This window comes from Marmota marmota, unplaced genomic scaffold, assembly GCF_001458135.2.
Source record: "Marmota marmota marmota unplaced genomic scaffold, marMar, whole genome shotgun sequence".
NCBI classification, from domain to species: Eukaryota; Metazoa; Chordata; class Mammalia; order Rodentia; family Sciuridae; genus Marmota; species Marmota marmota.
The window spans coordinates 62619357-62634601 of NW_025999968.1; the positions used below are offsets into that span (position 1 = coordinate 62619357).

The 15245-nt window shown below is 54.7% G+C and overlaps 2 protein-coding genes across 2 annotated transcripts in view; one reads left to right on the plus strand and one right to left on the minus strand.

The window, feature by feature from the left end:
• Tspear (thrombospondin type laminin G domain and EAR repeats) overlaps positions 1-15245 on the minus strand; it is a 160824-nt gene that overhangs the window by 122837 nt on the left and 22742 nt on the right. The window lies entirely within an intron of this gene.
• LOC107136542 (keratin-associated protein 12-3-like) lies at positions 9031-10896 on the plus strand. The gene has a single exon (XM_015478850.2). It carries the CDS (start codon positions 9085-9087, stop codon positions 9403-9405), a length of 321 nt encoding a protein of 106 aa, XP_015334336.1. The 5' UTR covers positions 9031-9084; the 3' UTR covers positions 9406-10896.

Below are 15245 nucleotides of genomic sequence, written 5' to 3' on the forward strand. Positions count from 1 at the left end.
TGCTGCTACAGACCCTCCTCCTGCGTGTCCCTGCTCTGCCGCCCCGTGTGCAGGCCCGCCTGCTGCGTGCCCGTCTCCTCCTGCTGTGCCTCCTCCTGCCAGCCCAGCTGCTGCCGCCCGGCCTCCTGCGTGTCCCTGCTCTGCCGCCCCACCTGCTCCCGCCCGGCCTGCCGTGGTGTCTCCTTGGGCCAGAGGTCCTGCTGCTGACCAGCTCAACATCCTGCTTCTGCAAGTCCCCCTTGTTCTCCTAAGCAGGATTCTTCTCTCAGGAATCTCTGATACTGGGAGCCACCACAAACTCCCCTCTCCTGCTTGGTGGTCATGCGGCTGCTGCCTGAAGGAGTTACTCCCTCCCTCCCTGGGGAGAGAGCACCCTCAAGTCCCTCTACCCGTAGATGGCACCCCGGAGCCTCTTGTCAGCATTGCTCTCTTGCGTCCACGGTGACCAAGGTCAAAGCCTGAATCAATAAAGCCTTTCTCTAGGAAACATGGCCTCTGTGCATTTCTGTCTCTCCTGAGCCCGGTGCCTGCTCCACGTCTGGGCTGTGGGTCCACTGTCCTCTACGAGCTGCGCAGCTCTCAAACTCAGATTCACAGCACTTTAGAGACAAAGATCTGGAAGCAGAAGTACCGTGCCCACTTCCTTCCTCTGCCCCGGCGGCCACTAACAGGGTCACAGATGAGCTGCGAGAAGCAGGATGTCGGCAGGCTGGGGACCTGAGAGCGCTGGGCAGTGCCCCGGGCCTCCAGAGGTGACCAGGACAGCAGCCAGGGAGGGAGGCACCTGCCTAGGGAGTGCCTACAGACTGCCCCCCACAGAAGTGTGAAGAATTCCTGCTCAGAAACTTCCAGAGGGCCCAGGGGCCACCTGGACTCCATTCATCCACGTGAGGTCCAGGCCTGGCTGAGGAGGCACAAACCCTCAGGAAGGCAACAGGTGGGGGTAGGAGGGATTGGGGCGAGGCCGTGGTCTCAGTGGACCTGTAGCCTGGAGAGCCAGGGGGGCAACAGTCAGACTAGCCAGGTCAGCAGGGGGACCCCATTTGGCCCCTGTGACACAGATGGGAGGAGTCCTGGGAACCAGGGAAGAGTGGAGTCGGGTGGATGGGACCAGGAACAGAGGCCCCCGGGACAGGGTTCTGCAAGGTGCTCCCCAGCTGAGCTCACCCCCAGGAAGAGGGGCAGCAAACCCTAAGAGGTCCCCCGCAAAGTGGCTGAATTGGAGGTGCCTGGCTGCTCTCCAGGGTCCATTGCTGTGTGAACTCACACTGGGTCTGCACACCTAAATCAATGTATTTTTCTCATCGATCTTATTTAATCTAACTATAGAGGTTTTACACTCTGTTCAGAGGCCAAGTTTTCAAGGGTTAGCTCTCAAATACATTGGAAAATCTCCTTTTACAAAATCCTAAAAAGGACATAGTCGTGGTGATGTTGGGAATAAATCTGATAGCCATTGAGGGCAATGGCCAGCCAAACCTCTGATTTCAGCGCCCACCATGATCGTCAGACCTACACCTGACGTTTCCAGGTGTACAGCCTCTGTGTTTCAGTCACCAAGCAAAAGTCTGGGGGACTCTACTTCAGTCTAACAGGTGAGATCCATAGAGGCTTCATAACCATCTGTAGTGTCGCCTCCCACCTGGGGAGGTCACCTGCAAACAGCCACAGAGCCTCGTTCCTGTCTGTGCATGTGGACCCCGGGGGTGGCGCTGAGTCTGCATGTGTGCTGCACCCACAGGTCAGGTGCATGGCGTCAAAATTGCAGGTAGATAAAGGAGCTCTCATAAATCAAAGTTTAAATGAAAAATGGATCCAAATACCTTTAGTTCATGTGACTTTAAAAAAAAAGTTCAAGTTAGGTTATCAGATGAGAGTAAAGTTGTCTTTAAAATTACTAACTCACAAGGTTTTCTAGGGGTCAGACAATTAACAGAGTGTTGCTTTCTATAAAACGTCTAGAAGGTAATACCCAGAGCTTCTAGGATTTTTCTTCAACAGGAACGAGATGCTAGTACTGTTGATTACACTTGTCTGAGATCCTGGTTTGTCTGGTTGGGGTTTTTTATATTTATTTTTTTAGTTGTAGTTGGACGCAATACCTTTATTTTATTTATTTATTTTTATGTGAAGCTGAGGATCGTACCCTGGGCCTCACACATGCCAGGCAAGTGCTCTACCACTGAGCCACAGCCCAGCCCAACATCCTGGTTTTTACAGTTAAAAAATGATTAAATTAGATTTGCTATGAATGGTATCAATCTTCATAAACGTCTGTTTAAAAAATCTGATTAACTTACAAAGTACTAAAGCATCAACTGCTAAATATAAAATCAAACTTTTGACTTCTTAAATTCCATAAGGTAATATATTTAAACATTAAATGTGTTTTCATAAATTGGCAAATGGAAAAAAATTGAGATTGCTTTGTTTCTGTGTCTTCACTAAAAACAAGGTTACTAAGAGTTATAATTCTATCAGATGTAATTATATTTTTTTTTAAAGTCTGGTTCTTCATAGTCTTGGTCATAGTCACCCGAACAGATTTTAAATGTTGTAGTCAATCAATCACAGTTCCATAGCTGTGTTAACAAGCAAACCTCAGAATTTTTTTTTAAAGATAGATAGAGAGAGAGAATTTTAATATTTATTTTTTAGTTTTCGCAGACACAACATCTTTGTTTGTATGTGGTGCTGAGGATCGAACCCGGGCCGCACACATGCCAGGCGAGCGCGCTACTGCTTGAGCCACATCCCCAGCCCCAGATGTAATTCTATATACAAAGAATACAAGAAATTTCAGTTGAGTTTCAATTAAAGTACTACTAAAACAAAGTATTTTATCTTATGAAAGTGGAGTAATTTGTCTAAATTCAACATTTCATAAGGATTTTTTCAGAATATAAATTTGAATAGGAGTGAAAGGCTAGGAAAGAGATATAAGAAGGTTCTAGGTATGAAAATATATTTAAATATGGAAAGTAAAAGAAAAAAGTTTTCTGGATTAAAAAGAAAAAGTCTTTTGTGTAGTAAGGTAAAAATTGTAGAATTAGTAACTTAAAGAAGGTTTGTAGTAGGGAAATCTCAAAAGCCTTTATGTGTAACTCTCTTGGCTACATGTAATAAGCACAATCAGTTAAAGTCACTTACGGCCTTTTCCTAAGGTCAAATATAAACATACTGATATAAACCAAAGTTTAATCCTCTATAGGTTGAAGTAACAAGAATTTCTTAAAACATGAACCTGCTCTTATCTATAAAGATAATTTCTTATGTCTGTTATGTTTTATTATTTAGAGGAACTAGTCTGAAAGGAATTAGGGTTTGTACAACTCTGGTTAAATAACAAATTTTATTATTTTGTTATTTTAAAGTATTACACTACATTCCAGATTCCAATGTTTTCTTTAAAGGCTAAACTTGATTAACATAAAAACATCAGTATCATTGTGGTGCTGTTACTGGCTTCTTTGTACACTGGATATATTCATATCTTCCAAGTATAGAAGTCTTTAAAATATAAGGTTTAGAAGAACATCTTACCAACCTGGTGTTCTTCAAACTAAAATTTAAAGTCAAAATTGGGGATCATAAAAATTATGTTTCTTGGTTCATACCTATTATAAAAAAACTCAATATGTTTTTACTCTTGTTAATTTCATTTTATATTTTTCTTGTAAACTTTATAACTATTGTCAGATCATGCCTTACAAAAGTACAACTTTCAGTAGAAGAGCCTGAGTTAATTAGAGATAACAGGCATTAGCTACAGGACAGATAGGATGTAAGGCTAACTTCCAGTACTAATGCTGACCCCAATTAAATAGAAGGGGTAAATGACTTAAAATCACAGACATTAAAGTTAAAACCCAGTGCTTTTACTTTGAGACTGATGAAACTGCTTGCTGGATGTTTAAGACCAAAATTTGGAGACTAAATTTAAGGAAGTTAAAGGTCCAAGAAAGAAAATAGCCAATACTTGGCTCTTGCCCCCTGAGGTCAGCTCAGACCCAGGAACAAGGGGACTTCTCCAAGGGCTTTGTGACTCTGGGCCACATGACTTCCCAAACAGGGGGATCAATGAGACCCTGGAGGACAGAAAGCTGACCAGTGCCCATGCTGCAAAAGAAGGAGCATTGGGGAAGGAGATGTCCCTGCTACTTCCAAGAAAATCCACGTGGTCAACGAGACCCAGACCCATCCTGGAAGCTGGCATTAAAGGAACAAAGAGGCTTCTCTCAAGTTCCCAAGAGTGACCCCTGAGGAAACTCAGCTGAGTCTTAATAATAGATAGGAACAATGTCAATTTGAGCAACTTGATCTTAAACACCTAGCAAAGCAGTTATAACCAAAACAGAGCCATGCCTGAGCATTTAAAAGAAAACACAACAGTTCTTTTAATGTAACTTAAGATGTACACTTGTGTCAGCCACAGCAAGAGTAAGTAAGATGGAGGCTACAAAAGAGGGAGTCTTAGGACTGCCCCTACTGGCAATGTAAAAGATTTACATTCCCAAATAGAGGCCATGTCCTCACTGGCCCTATTATGGGACCAACTTCTTAGCTCCTGGTGAAAGATTAGTGGTTTCCATCGTCTTCCTGATATTCACTGACATATTCCAGATGCTGCAACATTTATTTTGTATTAATCTTGTTCCAGTACTCATGTATTTTTGTTTCTTTTCTCTCATAGAAGCACCCACACCCAGATCACTTTACAACCTATTCTTTCCAAACCACAGACCCCTCAACTAACCCAAAACATTCCTAAAGGGAAACCCAAACTGCTTGGCCACATTGCTCCCTCTCAGTCTAAAGCAGCCAGAGCGGTCATCGCCCATTTCCCCTACGAGCAGCAAAGATTCCCTTAATTAGAGGGGGGAATGAGACAGGGCAAAGGACAAGTAGCTGGTTATCAAAAGAAAAGGAAATGGGCAATAGCACTCCCCATCACCAATGCTGTGGCTCAAAATACTTCAAGAGCCCTCTGAGATCAGGGGGCTATTAATAATAAACTTGAAGCTAAGCTGAATGCCTTAGAGGCATTGTAGTGGGCCTAGGTGATCAGATGCAAAGTTTTAAGGTCAGGCAACACTTACTATGCCATGTCACTCTCTGTTTGTTTGTGTAACACCTGTTCCACACAATAGCTGCCAATGGGATTGGGGGAAGAGGCATCTATTAGGAATTTGGAATTATAACAATGTGAGTTGAGATTTCTGCAACTGCACCATCCCATCCAAGCCAAGCAGGAAATCCAGACCCATGTTATTTCCTTCCAGTTTTGCAGAAAAGCTCTGGGATGCCTAAATGGTTTTAGTCCTTGGAAAATGTTTAAAAATACTGTATGGTATCTCTTAAGACTTATTTCCTTGCTCTCAATTCCATGCTTTTTTTCTCACAGTGAACTGCCAGCTTGTCCAATTCCAGTTCCAACACCTCCAAGTAGACATACATCGTTACAATAATAATTAAAAGTGGGGTGATGTGGGGAGTGGATGAGCTGCAATCATCAGCTGATCTGTGGTGTTCGCAAAGCCACACCTGGGAAACCCTCCTTGCCAAAGGCAGGATGTGTGAAAAGCCTCCACCCTTGGCTCTGAAGCCAACAGTTATCAGATGTTCCAGTTCAATGGGTTTCTGGGTACAGCAGGACGGCCACAGACGTCCCCAAACCACAACTTCTTAGTGCACAAACATGTCTCTGGATAACTCACAGGCTCTGAACCATTAGCAGATCATCTGTAGTTTTACCTCCTGATAATGTGACCCCATATAATAAACTTGTGAAGCTAGTTCTGGGTCCCTGTTCCTCTGTCAGAGTGCAGTGTCCCTCCTGTCCCCAGCTTCACTTAAAAACGTCTCATGTTTTTCTTCATCAGCGTCTTTCCTCACTTCCTGTCACCCTCCCTGAGACCCTCTGTTGCTGCTGCACAGGTCACAACAGACTCCAGTGACACGAAACTTGCAGGGAGTTGGAGACACAGTCCAGCTGATGGACAGAGTGCCACCGCTGTGGCCTCCCATCCCAGGGGCACCTGATGGGACACCAGTGACAGCTATGGGTGGGTGCAGCCCCTCAACAATGGCACGTGTCCAGCAGCCCTGTGCTGACCAGCAGCTGACCATGCTTGCATGTCCTCAGGGCCACACCAGCCCACTTGGAAGAGGAGGTGAGGGTTGGAGAGGAGGGCAGGCTTCCTTGCACTCAACCACACAAGGCAGTGTGTTCAGAGGTCACAGTTCTCAGTGCCGGGACCCCCAGACCCAGTGAGGGAGATGCATGTCCCCACCACCCTCATCACAGAACAGGGACAGTCTCCACCTTCAAAGGCTTCCTCCAAACAGGAGGCAATGACAGAGCCACACTTTGCTGCCTGGGGGCCAGAGTCAAGGGCCCTGGGTTGTCTGGGGGACAGCCAGGATGTGATGGGAGGTCTCCCCACTGGGGCACACCTGGCAGAAGCTGTCACACATCCCCCACCTGGAGGCTGCCCAGGTACACACAGGTGAGCTGTTCTGGTCAGTAAGAATTCACATGAGCAAGGTGCCCTAGGGATCCCTCCTGCACATCACACCCTCGTCACACAGGGCATCACAACAGTAGGACTGGCCAGTGGGAGTCTGCAGAGGGACGCGCTGGCTGCCACCCTCCTGAGGACTCCTTGGTTCCCAAGCAGCTCCCTGGGAGACCCGGGTGAGCCATGGCCTCCTTCCCAGGCACAAACATGCCCCCTCCAGGCAGAGGCTGGGCACACACACAGGGCGGCACAGCAGAGTCACACAGGGGCTGGCCAGCAGGAGGAGGGGACCCAGCACAGGGAGGCAGGACAGGCTGGGGGCAGCCCAAGGAGCAGCTGGTGTGGCTGAACGAGGCCAATGCCCTGTCCCTGGTGAGGCTTCCTGCTCTGCCCACTCTGCTGACCTCCCTCTGCTCCCTCAGCCCAGGAAGCCCTTTCTCAGCTGCAGGCGCCCGAGACGAGCTGGCTGTGTGCTTTCTGAACTCGGAGGCCAGTTAGGTGGAGGCCAGGGGATGCCACCTCGTGGGTTCCCAAGGTCCCCCATTGCAGATGCCTTATCTGGTGTCCCCACAGCACAGCACGCTCCTCATCCCAGGGCCCCACTAAGATCTGAAGCCCCCTCACCCACGTGGTGCTCCCCACCAGAGCCGGGCTTCGTGGAGTGAGGACAGGCTGGAAGGAGCCCCGCTGTGACCACACCCCATGGAGCAGTCTCATGGCCATGACCCGTCGGGGGGCAGCCCGTGTGCACAGACAGGCAGGTGGGAGTCCAGCAGGCTGCACTGCGTGTGATCCACGCCACCGCGGGCACAGGAGCAGCAGGTGGACGCTGCTCCAGATCCACCATCTCTCCAGGGTGCAGATTAAAGTGGGCTTTAGGGGCTCACAGAGTGACAGTCCCAAAGTCCCAAATCAGCAGGGACAGACAGGGATGATGGTGGAAAGGTGAAAACGTCAGCCTAATTGGGCCTGGGGTCCGTGTCTTGGGTGTGTGACCACATGGGCCTCAAAATGTCACTGCTGGACCAGTGGCCTCCCACAGCCCGGAGGGGAGCCCAGGAGGAGCGGGCCTGGAGGGGCTGTGCCAGACCCCCTCACAGCCCATGGTGCCCTCATCCTCGCCCTTCAGTGGAGGCCGGGGCAGAGCCAAGAGCTGGCATGGCTCTGGGCACTGTCCCTGTGGCCACGGCAGCCACGGTGGTGGGCTCCCTGCCTCACGGCCCCAGGACTCCTCCTCCACGTGCTCCGGCCACAGCTGTGTCCTGTGCTGTTCTCCTGCTGGGCTGCACCAGGGAGCCTTCTGTCCTTGTGGGCAGCTGGTAGTGGACAAGGGGGACTTTGTCCAAGAAGACCTGGGACCAGCCAGACCCCACAGTAATGAAAACCCGCGGGGCTGGAGACCACCCTGTCTCTGGGAGGCCAAAGCTGTAGCCAGGACTCAAAGCTGGCGCACCAGAGCCAGTCTGTGTCCACGGGGAGGGAATGACCCTGGAGGCCGGAGGAGAAGCCACAGTGGCCACGGGTCCTGCCCTTCCACAGGCTCTTCTGCTGCTGTCCACAGCACCACCACGGGAACCCAGTGTGACCACGGAGACCGACTCGTACTGAGCGTGAGAAGGCCCCTCAGTGGGCCACCTGTCGAGGACGGGAACCGTGTCTGTGCCACCTGAGCCACCGCCTTGCAACCTCCTCCCTCCTGCGGCTCCTGCGTCCACCTCTCGTTGGCCTGGAGCACGTCCCCCTGCAGCTCTGTGTAGAGGGTCACCTGCTTCTGCTGTTTGGAGGCGTGCTCCTGGCTCCCGGGTGCTGGGTTTCAGAGTCCCACGGCCCTTCCCGTCCCCTGAGTTGATGATGCCGGCCTGCGCCCTCCTCTCTGCAGGGGCCATGGACTTCACCTTCTCTGAATCCGCGCTCCAGTGCGCGCTTCGCTGGGGCTTTCTCTGCCTGCTGGGGTCCCTTGAGACTCTGGAGCCATAACTGGCTTTGTCCACTGTGGGAATCTTGTGTCATCTCCACACCTGTTTATGGCTGGTCGGTCCCCCCCTTCCCCTCTGCCTGTGTGGGACGGTGTGAGGCATCGCCAGGTGCTTCTCACTTCTCCTACCTCTTCCTCCCTCTTCTCAGGGTTGATGACCTGCCGAGGGACCTCGCCTTGCTGACTCTGTCCCACCAGGCGTCTCCCGGCTCCCACCCCAGTCCCCAGTGTGGGGCTATCAGGCCTGGTCCTTGGTCTACACAGGCTGAACCCTCCACCTGCCCCACACTCGGCACCCGGGGAGCCCCACCTCCCTGCAGCTTGGCCCCAAGGCCACCTCTAACTGCTCTTTAGAAACAACCTCCCTGAGCCCCAGAGCTCCAGGAAGGGGTCATTAGTCACGGGGCCCAGCAGAGCAGCCACAGCTACAGCAGCCATGTGAGCATGGCCCAGGCAGAGGAAGCAAGCCAGGAAGACCCGGCCGAGCTTCCGTGTTGCCCGGACGCCCGGCCGGCATATAAGGGCTGCCAGGGGAGGAGGCGCCAGACCTCACCACCTCCTCCCCAGCGCCAGCCAGCCTCAGCCACCATGTGCCACACCAGCTGCTCCTCAGGCTGCCAGCCGGCCTGCTGCCTGCCCAGCCCCTGCCAGGCGACCTGCTGCGTGCCCGTGAGCTGCAGGCCCACTGTGTGTGTGCCCGTGAGGTGCCAGGTGGCCTGCTGTGCGCCCGTGAGCTGCAGGCCCATCGTGTGTGTGGCCCCCTCCTGCCAGTCCTCCGGGTGCCTTCCCGTGAGCTGCCGTCCTTCCGTGTGTGTGGCCCCCTGCTGCCAGTCCTCGGGGTGCTGCCAGCCCCCCTGCCCCACCCTCCTCTGCAGACCCGTCTCCTGTAGCACCCCCGCCTGCTGCTGACCACACGCCACAGACCAGCGGCTCCCAGGGCAGGCGGCCACCCCTGCACCCTGCCAGCACTGGGGACGGTGGAAAGCACGGCAGTGGCCCCTCTGCACTGGGGGAGAGGGCGGGAGGACGCTGCTGATGCCCCTGCCCTGCCTGTCCCCCGGGCAGTCCTGCTCCCAGGGGCCTTCTCTAAGCCCACGTGAGCTAATAAACCAGCCTCCCGTTCACGGCTGTAGCTCTGTCCTTCCTCTGAGCTGGCCTGGCCATCTATCCTGGTGACCTCTCTTCACATGGTTGATGGGGAGCCCTGGGTGGGGAAACGGCCTGAGGCCCAGTGTCCAGGTGGCGCGGGTTGGGGACGAGCCTCTGGCCTGCGGCCTGCTTCCCAGCAGAGTTCCTTCCCGCTGCTGGGCGCGGCCTGGAGGCCTGAGGCCTGGTGCCTCCCCTCAGGGACGTCCTGGTTCCCCAGGTCGGCCCCATGTGTCTGTGCCTCACGTTCTCAGGGCTGGACCAGCTGTGATTGTCCCCCCACCGCTGTCCACATCCGGTTTGGGTTGATTAAGGAACACTGTCACAGCATAAGCAGGAGTGCGCCAGGTCCCAGCACAGAAACCAGACGCACCAACAGCTCACCAGCAACGTCTCGGGGCACCAGGCGGCAGTTCTTACTCGTTATTCTGTCCCCCAAAACTACAGCTGGGGGCTGGGGAGGTGGCTCAAGTGGTGGCGTGCTCGCCTGGCATGCGTGGGGCGCTGGGTTCGATCCTCAGCACCACGTAAAAATAAGATAAAGATGTCATGTCTACCTAAAACTGAAAATAAATTAAAAGAAGAACTACAGTGGACTCACGCTTCTCTGTTGGCCTGGAGTGTGAGCTTTTGAGTCGAGGGCCTTTGAGGACGTGGGTCTCTGGAGTAAGCTCTTCTCCGCAGGGTGCTGGAGAGAGTCCTCTGCTTTGTGGGTGAGCTTCCTCCCTCTTGCCCCGTGGTTCTCAGGTGACCATTAGGTTACATTTCCCGGGAGACGGGCAGCTTCCTCAGGAGCTGGTTCCAAGTTCTGGTGCTCCAGGGGTCAGCCTGGGACCTGACTTCCTGGGCTCCACGCTGGCCGCCCCGGGCTCCACCTTTTCATTTATGCCCTAGAGGCCTGTGGTGAGGTTGGAGTTTCGTCATTGCCCGGTGGCCTGGGTCCTGTCGGGTTGTCTACATGGGGGCTTTGGATGAACCTGAGTCAGAGGCGACGGTCAGCCTGAGGGCACACGCGGCTGCATTGCCCGCGCACAGAACCACTCTGTGTGAGCACGCGTGACACGCAGTGTCATGCACCACCCTGGCACACGCCTGCTTCCCACTGTCCTGCACCCCAGCGTCCACAGCCCAGGGCTGTGGTGCAGTGGGCTAGGTTGCCAGGTGACCACAGCGGCTGCTCAGAGGGAATGCTCACCGTCCCTCCAGGGGCGTGGCTGGACCAGGAGCACTGATGTTTCTCACCAGAAGACCTCCCCCAGCGCTTGGTCTGGTGGTGGCCGGCTGGACGAGGACTAGCCCGGCCAGTGCTCTCACACTGGGCACCGGGGAGGGGTCCTNACGGGAGGCCTGCCCCCAACGTCAGAGGACAGACTCGACCGAGACCGAGGCTGGCGAGCCCGCTTCCCAGCTAGACCCCGGGGGCTCCTGCAGCGTGGGTGGGCTGGCCGGGAGCCCGTGGCCTTGAGCTGGACGACACTCTGTCACCCTGTCCCCTCAAGCTGCCTAGCTGGCACTGTGGGCTTCTCCATGTGCATGCCACGTCTTAATAAAGTCCTGAACACTTCTGCGGGCGTCTCTCTCACTTGGACTGCACACCTGCCTGCGCTGCTGTGGCTTGTAGCGTCACATAAAATGCAGATGACAGGACTCGGGGAATATCATGGTTTGGATGTGGGGTCCCCCAGAAGCTCAGGTGTGAGATAATGCGAGAAGTTCGGAGGGCAAAGGACTGGGTTAGGAGCGCCTTAACCCAGCCCGGGAATTCGTCCCCCGGTAGGGGCTACTGAGTGGCGGCTGGAGGCAGGTGTGGCTTAGGGGTCTCCATTTGTATTTCTGCTTCCTGGTCACCAGGTGAGCTCCTTCCCTCTGCCACACTCTGCCACCACGATGCTCACATCGCCTTGAGCCCGGGTATGGACCTGGCCTTCCTCGGGATGAGACCTCGGAATCTGAAGCCTCCAAGGGGACTTTCCTGCTCTGCAGTTGCTCTGTCGGGCCTTGGCACAGCTGAGAGGCAGTGGCCCGGACCCTGGGTCACTGGGACGCGAGTGTGTCGGCAGGAGCGTGGAGTCCTTCTGCTGTCAGGGTCAATGGCTCCACGGTCCCCAGGGAGATAGGGAGCACTGTCAGGGAGGGAGCTTTAGCCCAGGTGCGGGTCACGGCTTTCTGGGGCAGGTGCCCGCCATCTCTCACTGTGGGGTGTGCTCGGACGGGGCTGTTTGCCTGGGTAGAGCTCAGGCCTTCCCGGCTGTCCTGAGCTGTCTGTCTGTCTGTCCTGCTGCAGCTGAAGTCCAGTGGTCAACGTGATTTCTGTTTCTCCTCTCTGTCCATCAGTTGGAACTGTTGGTGTGGAGCTGGCTGTGAGGTGCTGACGTGTTCAGGGTGCAGTTCTTGAGTGGACCCCTGTACGGTCTTGCATTCTCCCCTCTAGCCCTGCAATACCTCCTCCGTGTTCTGTGGGCGCACTTTCCACCTGAGTCCTCTCCGTCTGTCTGAGTCCATTTGAGCTGGGTTTCTGGGAGGTAGACAGCATACTGTTGGACTCTGGTTTTTATCCCATATGAGAATCTGTCTCTTGATTTCGGTGTCAGACCTTTTGCTTTGGAGGTGCTTGTTGGTGGGTTTACATGAACAGGCCACCTGGGTACTTTAGGGGTGAACACACTCCACCCGCCTCCTTTCTCTCTTTCCCTCCGTGCCTCTTTGGGGCTCTGTCTCTCCAGCACCCCGTTCCGTCTCTGTGGGGCTGGTTGGCCAGAGGCCTTCGCAGGCTCCTTTGGCCTCGAGTCTACGACACACCTCAACAGCACTGAGCTTGGGGGCCTGACGAGGTCACCTCCTCTTGCCTCCTGCTGTCGGAGGGTGACCATTGTGGTTTAAACCATGATAATCCCGCCACACATCACTGTTTTTGCTCTGGGGGGCGGGCTATCTTGTCGTCCTTGTACATCCACTTTCTCTTTTTTAATATCGGCTTCTTAGTTGTAGGTGACACGATGTCTTTATTTTTCTGTGGTGCTGAGGATGGAACCCAGGGCCTCACGCGTGCCAGGCGAGTGCTCCATCTTCCCTTTAAAGCGCTCTCTGGAGCCGTCTTTTCCTCCGCTGTCCGGCCCTTGGCCTGGAGGGGCTCTCGGACACCCTGCACCGACTCCTGTGAGCGGGCTCTCGGGGTTTCCATGAAAGGTCCTCATTCCACTTTCACTTTGGAAACACGGTTTGCTTCCTGCCCAGGGTGTTAGGTTCATTGTCTCTTCTCAGCAGAAACCTACAACGGGACGCAGAGACCACAAACGGCAGCAAGCTCCTTCCGACTCGCAGCCATAGCCGTCTCCTAGAAGGGCCTGGAGCAGGAGTCGTGGGGTTGGCCTGGGAGTTTTGGTCCCTGGACTTTCCTCCCCGCCTTCTCTCCTCCCTGTCCACGCACCCCTCATTCTTACTGAGGGTGCTCCCCGTGTCCCCGTTAGTCTCTCTGTTGGAAGGCGGCGTAGGGCATGGGCGCGCGGTGCCTGCTGATTGGGCCCCCTGTGTCCTCGAAGACCCCCCCCTCCCTGGTCCGGCCCTGCCCGACCCCTCCCTCGCCCCTGGCCAGGCTGCCTGCCCTCTGCGTCTCCCCACCCTCAGCTCCACAGGTCAGCAGTTAAAGATGCCCTTGGATCGTTGCAGTTCTCAGAAGCCGCTGTGACTGCCTCTGTCTCCTCTTTGGATTTAGCAGTTGGGGCTGGAGAGCGTCTGCTCCTCCTCTGGGAGGGCATCACCGGGGCTCTCTGGGCTTTGGGACGTGGGGTTTTGTGTTCCATTGTTTCTAGAATGTTCCCAGCTGTCAGCTCCTCACATGCTGCTTCTGCCCAAGTCTGTCCTCTTTCTGGGGCCATGGTACACAGGGCAGTGTGGCTCACCGTTGTCCTGAGGTCTTGACATCTTGTCCTTGTTTCCCCCTCCTCCGTCTTCTCTGTGTTTTAGTCTTCAATCCAACGAAGCCGCACTTGGCTGCATCGAGTGTGAGGGCCGTTGAAGGGATTCTCCGTGTGCTGTGTCCATTTGACTCTAATCCCCCTCGCTGCTGGACCTTCGTCGGTTCATACGAGATGACCCCTTAGTGCTCTAGTCGCAGTGTCCGGTGCCTGTGGGTGGCCGCCGTCTGGCTGTTTATGATCCGCGTCTGCTGGTTGCTCTGTCTTAGACCTCGGAGGGTCTTCCCCTTGCTGACTTGTGTCTTATGATTTGTGGGTATCAGACCCCAGCATTGTTACTGGGGTGCGCGTGTCCCTGGGCCGTTGTGTTCTCACAAGATTTCAGGCAAGACGTGAGACGTGCGGAAAGAAGAGCCAAGGTTCATTAGAGGAGAGAGGAAGCCAGCACCCTCAGGGAGGGTGTGGCTGGTCTCAGAAGGAGAGCGACAGCCCCCGTCCTGTGTCCCAGCTTTTATTGGGAATTTCCCAAAGGGTCTCGCGTGAGCACCACATCAAAGTTCTTGCTGGCGGTTGTATCGCAGCGCGTTGCAAACTCCCTAGTATGTCATGTTCATTCGTAGGTATCCGACCCGGACTGTGGGGGTGACAGGTCACAGTCCCAGTGAGATCCTGGGAAGGACCGAAAGGCAACTTTTGGGGTGGTCCTGGCTTTGCTGCAGGTTTTATCTGGAGCTTGTTTTTACAGATTTTGTGCCAGCATCTGGCCAGGACGATCTGTCTCTCTGAGGAGGTGCCACCCCACTTGCCTAACTGCTGGGTTGCCCGATGCCCACTGCCTTGGGTCTGGGCTGGCCCAGGGCAACTTTGAATGAATGATTTTACAAAACACAACTGGGGACGGCAGGGTTGCCCCGCACATGACAGTAGCCCGATCCCCAGTGAGAAGCCTTCTCAGACTTCCTGCCCCTCCTCCAGAGAGCCGCCCTGCCCTGCTTTGGTTTCGTGGGCAGAGGAGGTGGCTTGCCCTCTGTTGGAGGGTCCTTTAGGCCTGTTTCCCACCCACCCCTCAGGGGACAGGGTGTTTTCCACCGTCCCCCACCCTCAGTGAGCCCCAGGAAGGGGGTGGGACACAGATTCAGGTCTCTCCCCCACCAGGGACCCTCCTCATCAGCTCAGCCAATGGGACGAAGGCTCTTTGGGGAGTGGCCACTGCCCTTCCCTTGCTCTGCACCTTTGAGGAAAGAACTTTGGAAATATACGGAGACAGGGAGCAGACGGGAGGCAGGTTTATTAGCTCACGTGGGCTTAGAGAAGGCCCCTGGGAGCAGGACTGCCCGGGGGACAGGCAGGGCAGGGGCATCAGCAGCGTCCTCCCGCCCTCTCCCCCAGTGCAGAGGGGCCACTGCCGTGCTTTCCACCGTCCCCAGTGCTGGCAGGGTGCAGGGGTGGCCGCCTGCCCTGGGAGCCGCTGGTCTGTGGCGTGTGGTCAGCAGCAGGCGGGGGTGCTACAGGAGACGGGTCTGCAGAGGAGGGTGGGGCAGGGGGGCTGGCAGCACCCCGAGGACTGGCAGCAGGGGGCCACACACACGGAAGGACGGCAGCTCACGGGAAGGCACCCGGAGGACTGGCAGGAGGGGGCCACACACACGATGGGCCTGCAGCTCACGGGCGCACAGCAGGCCTCCTGGC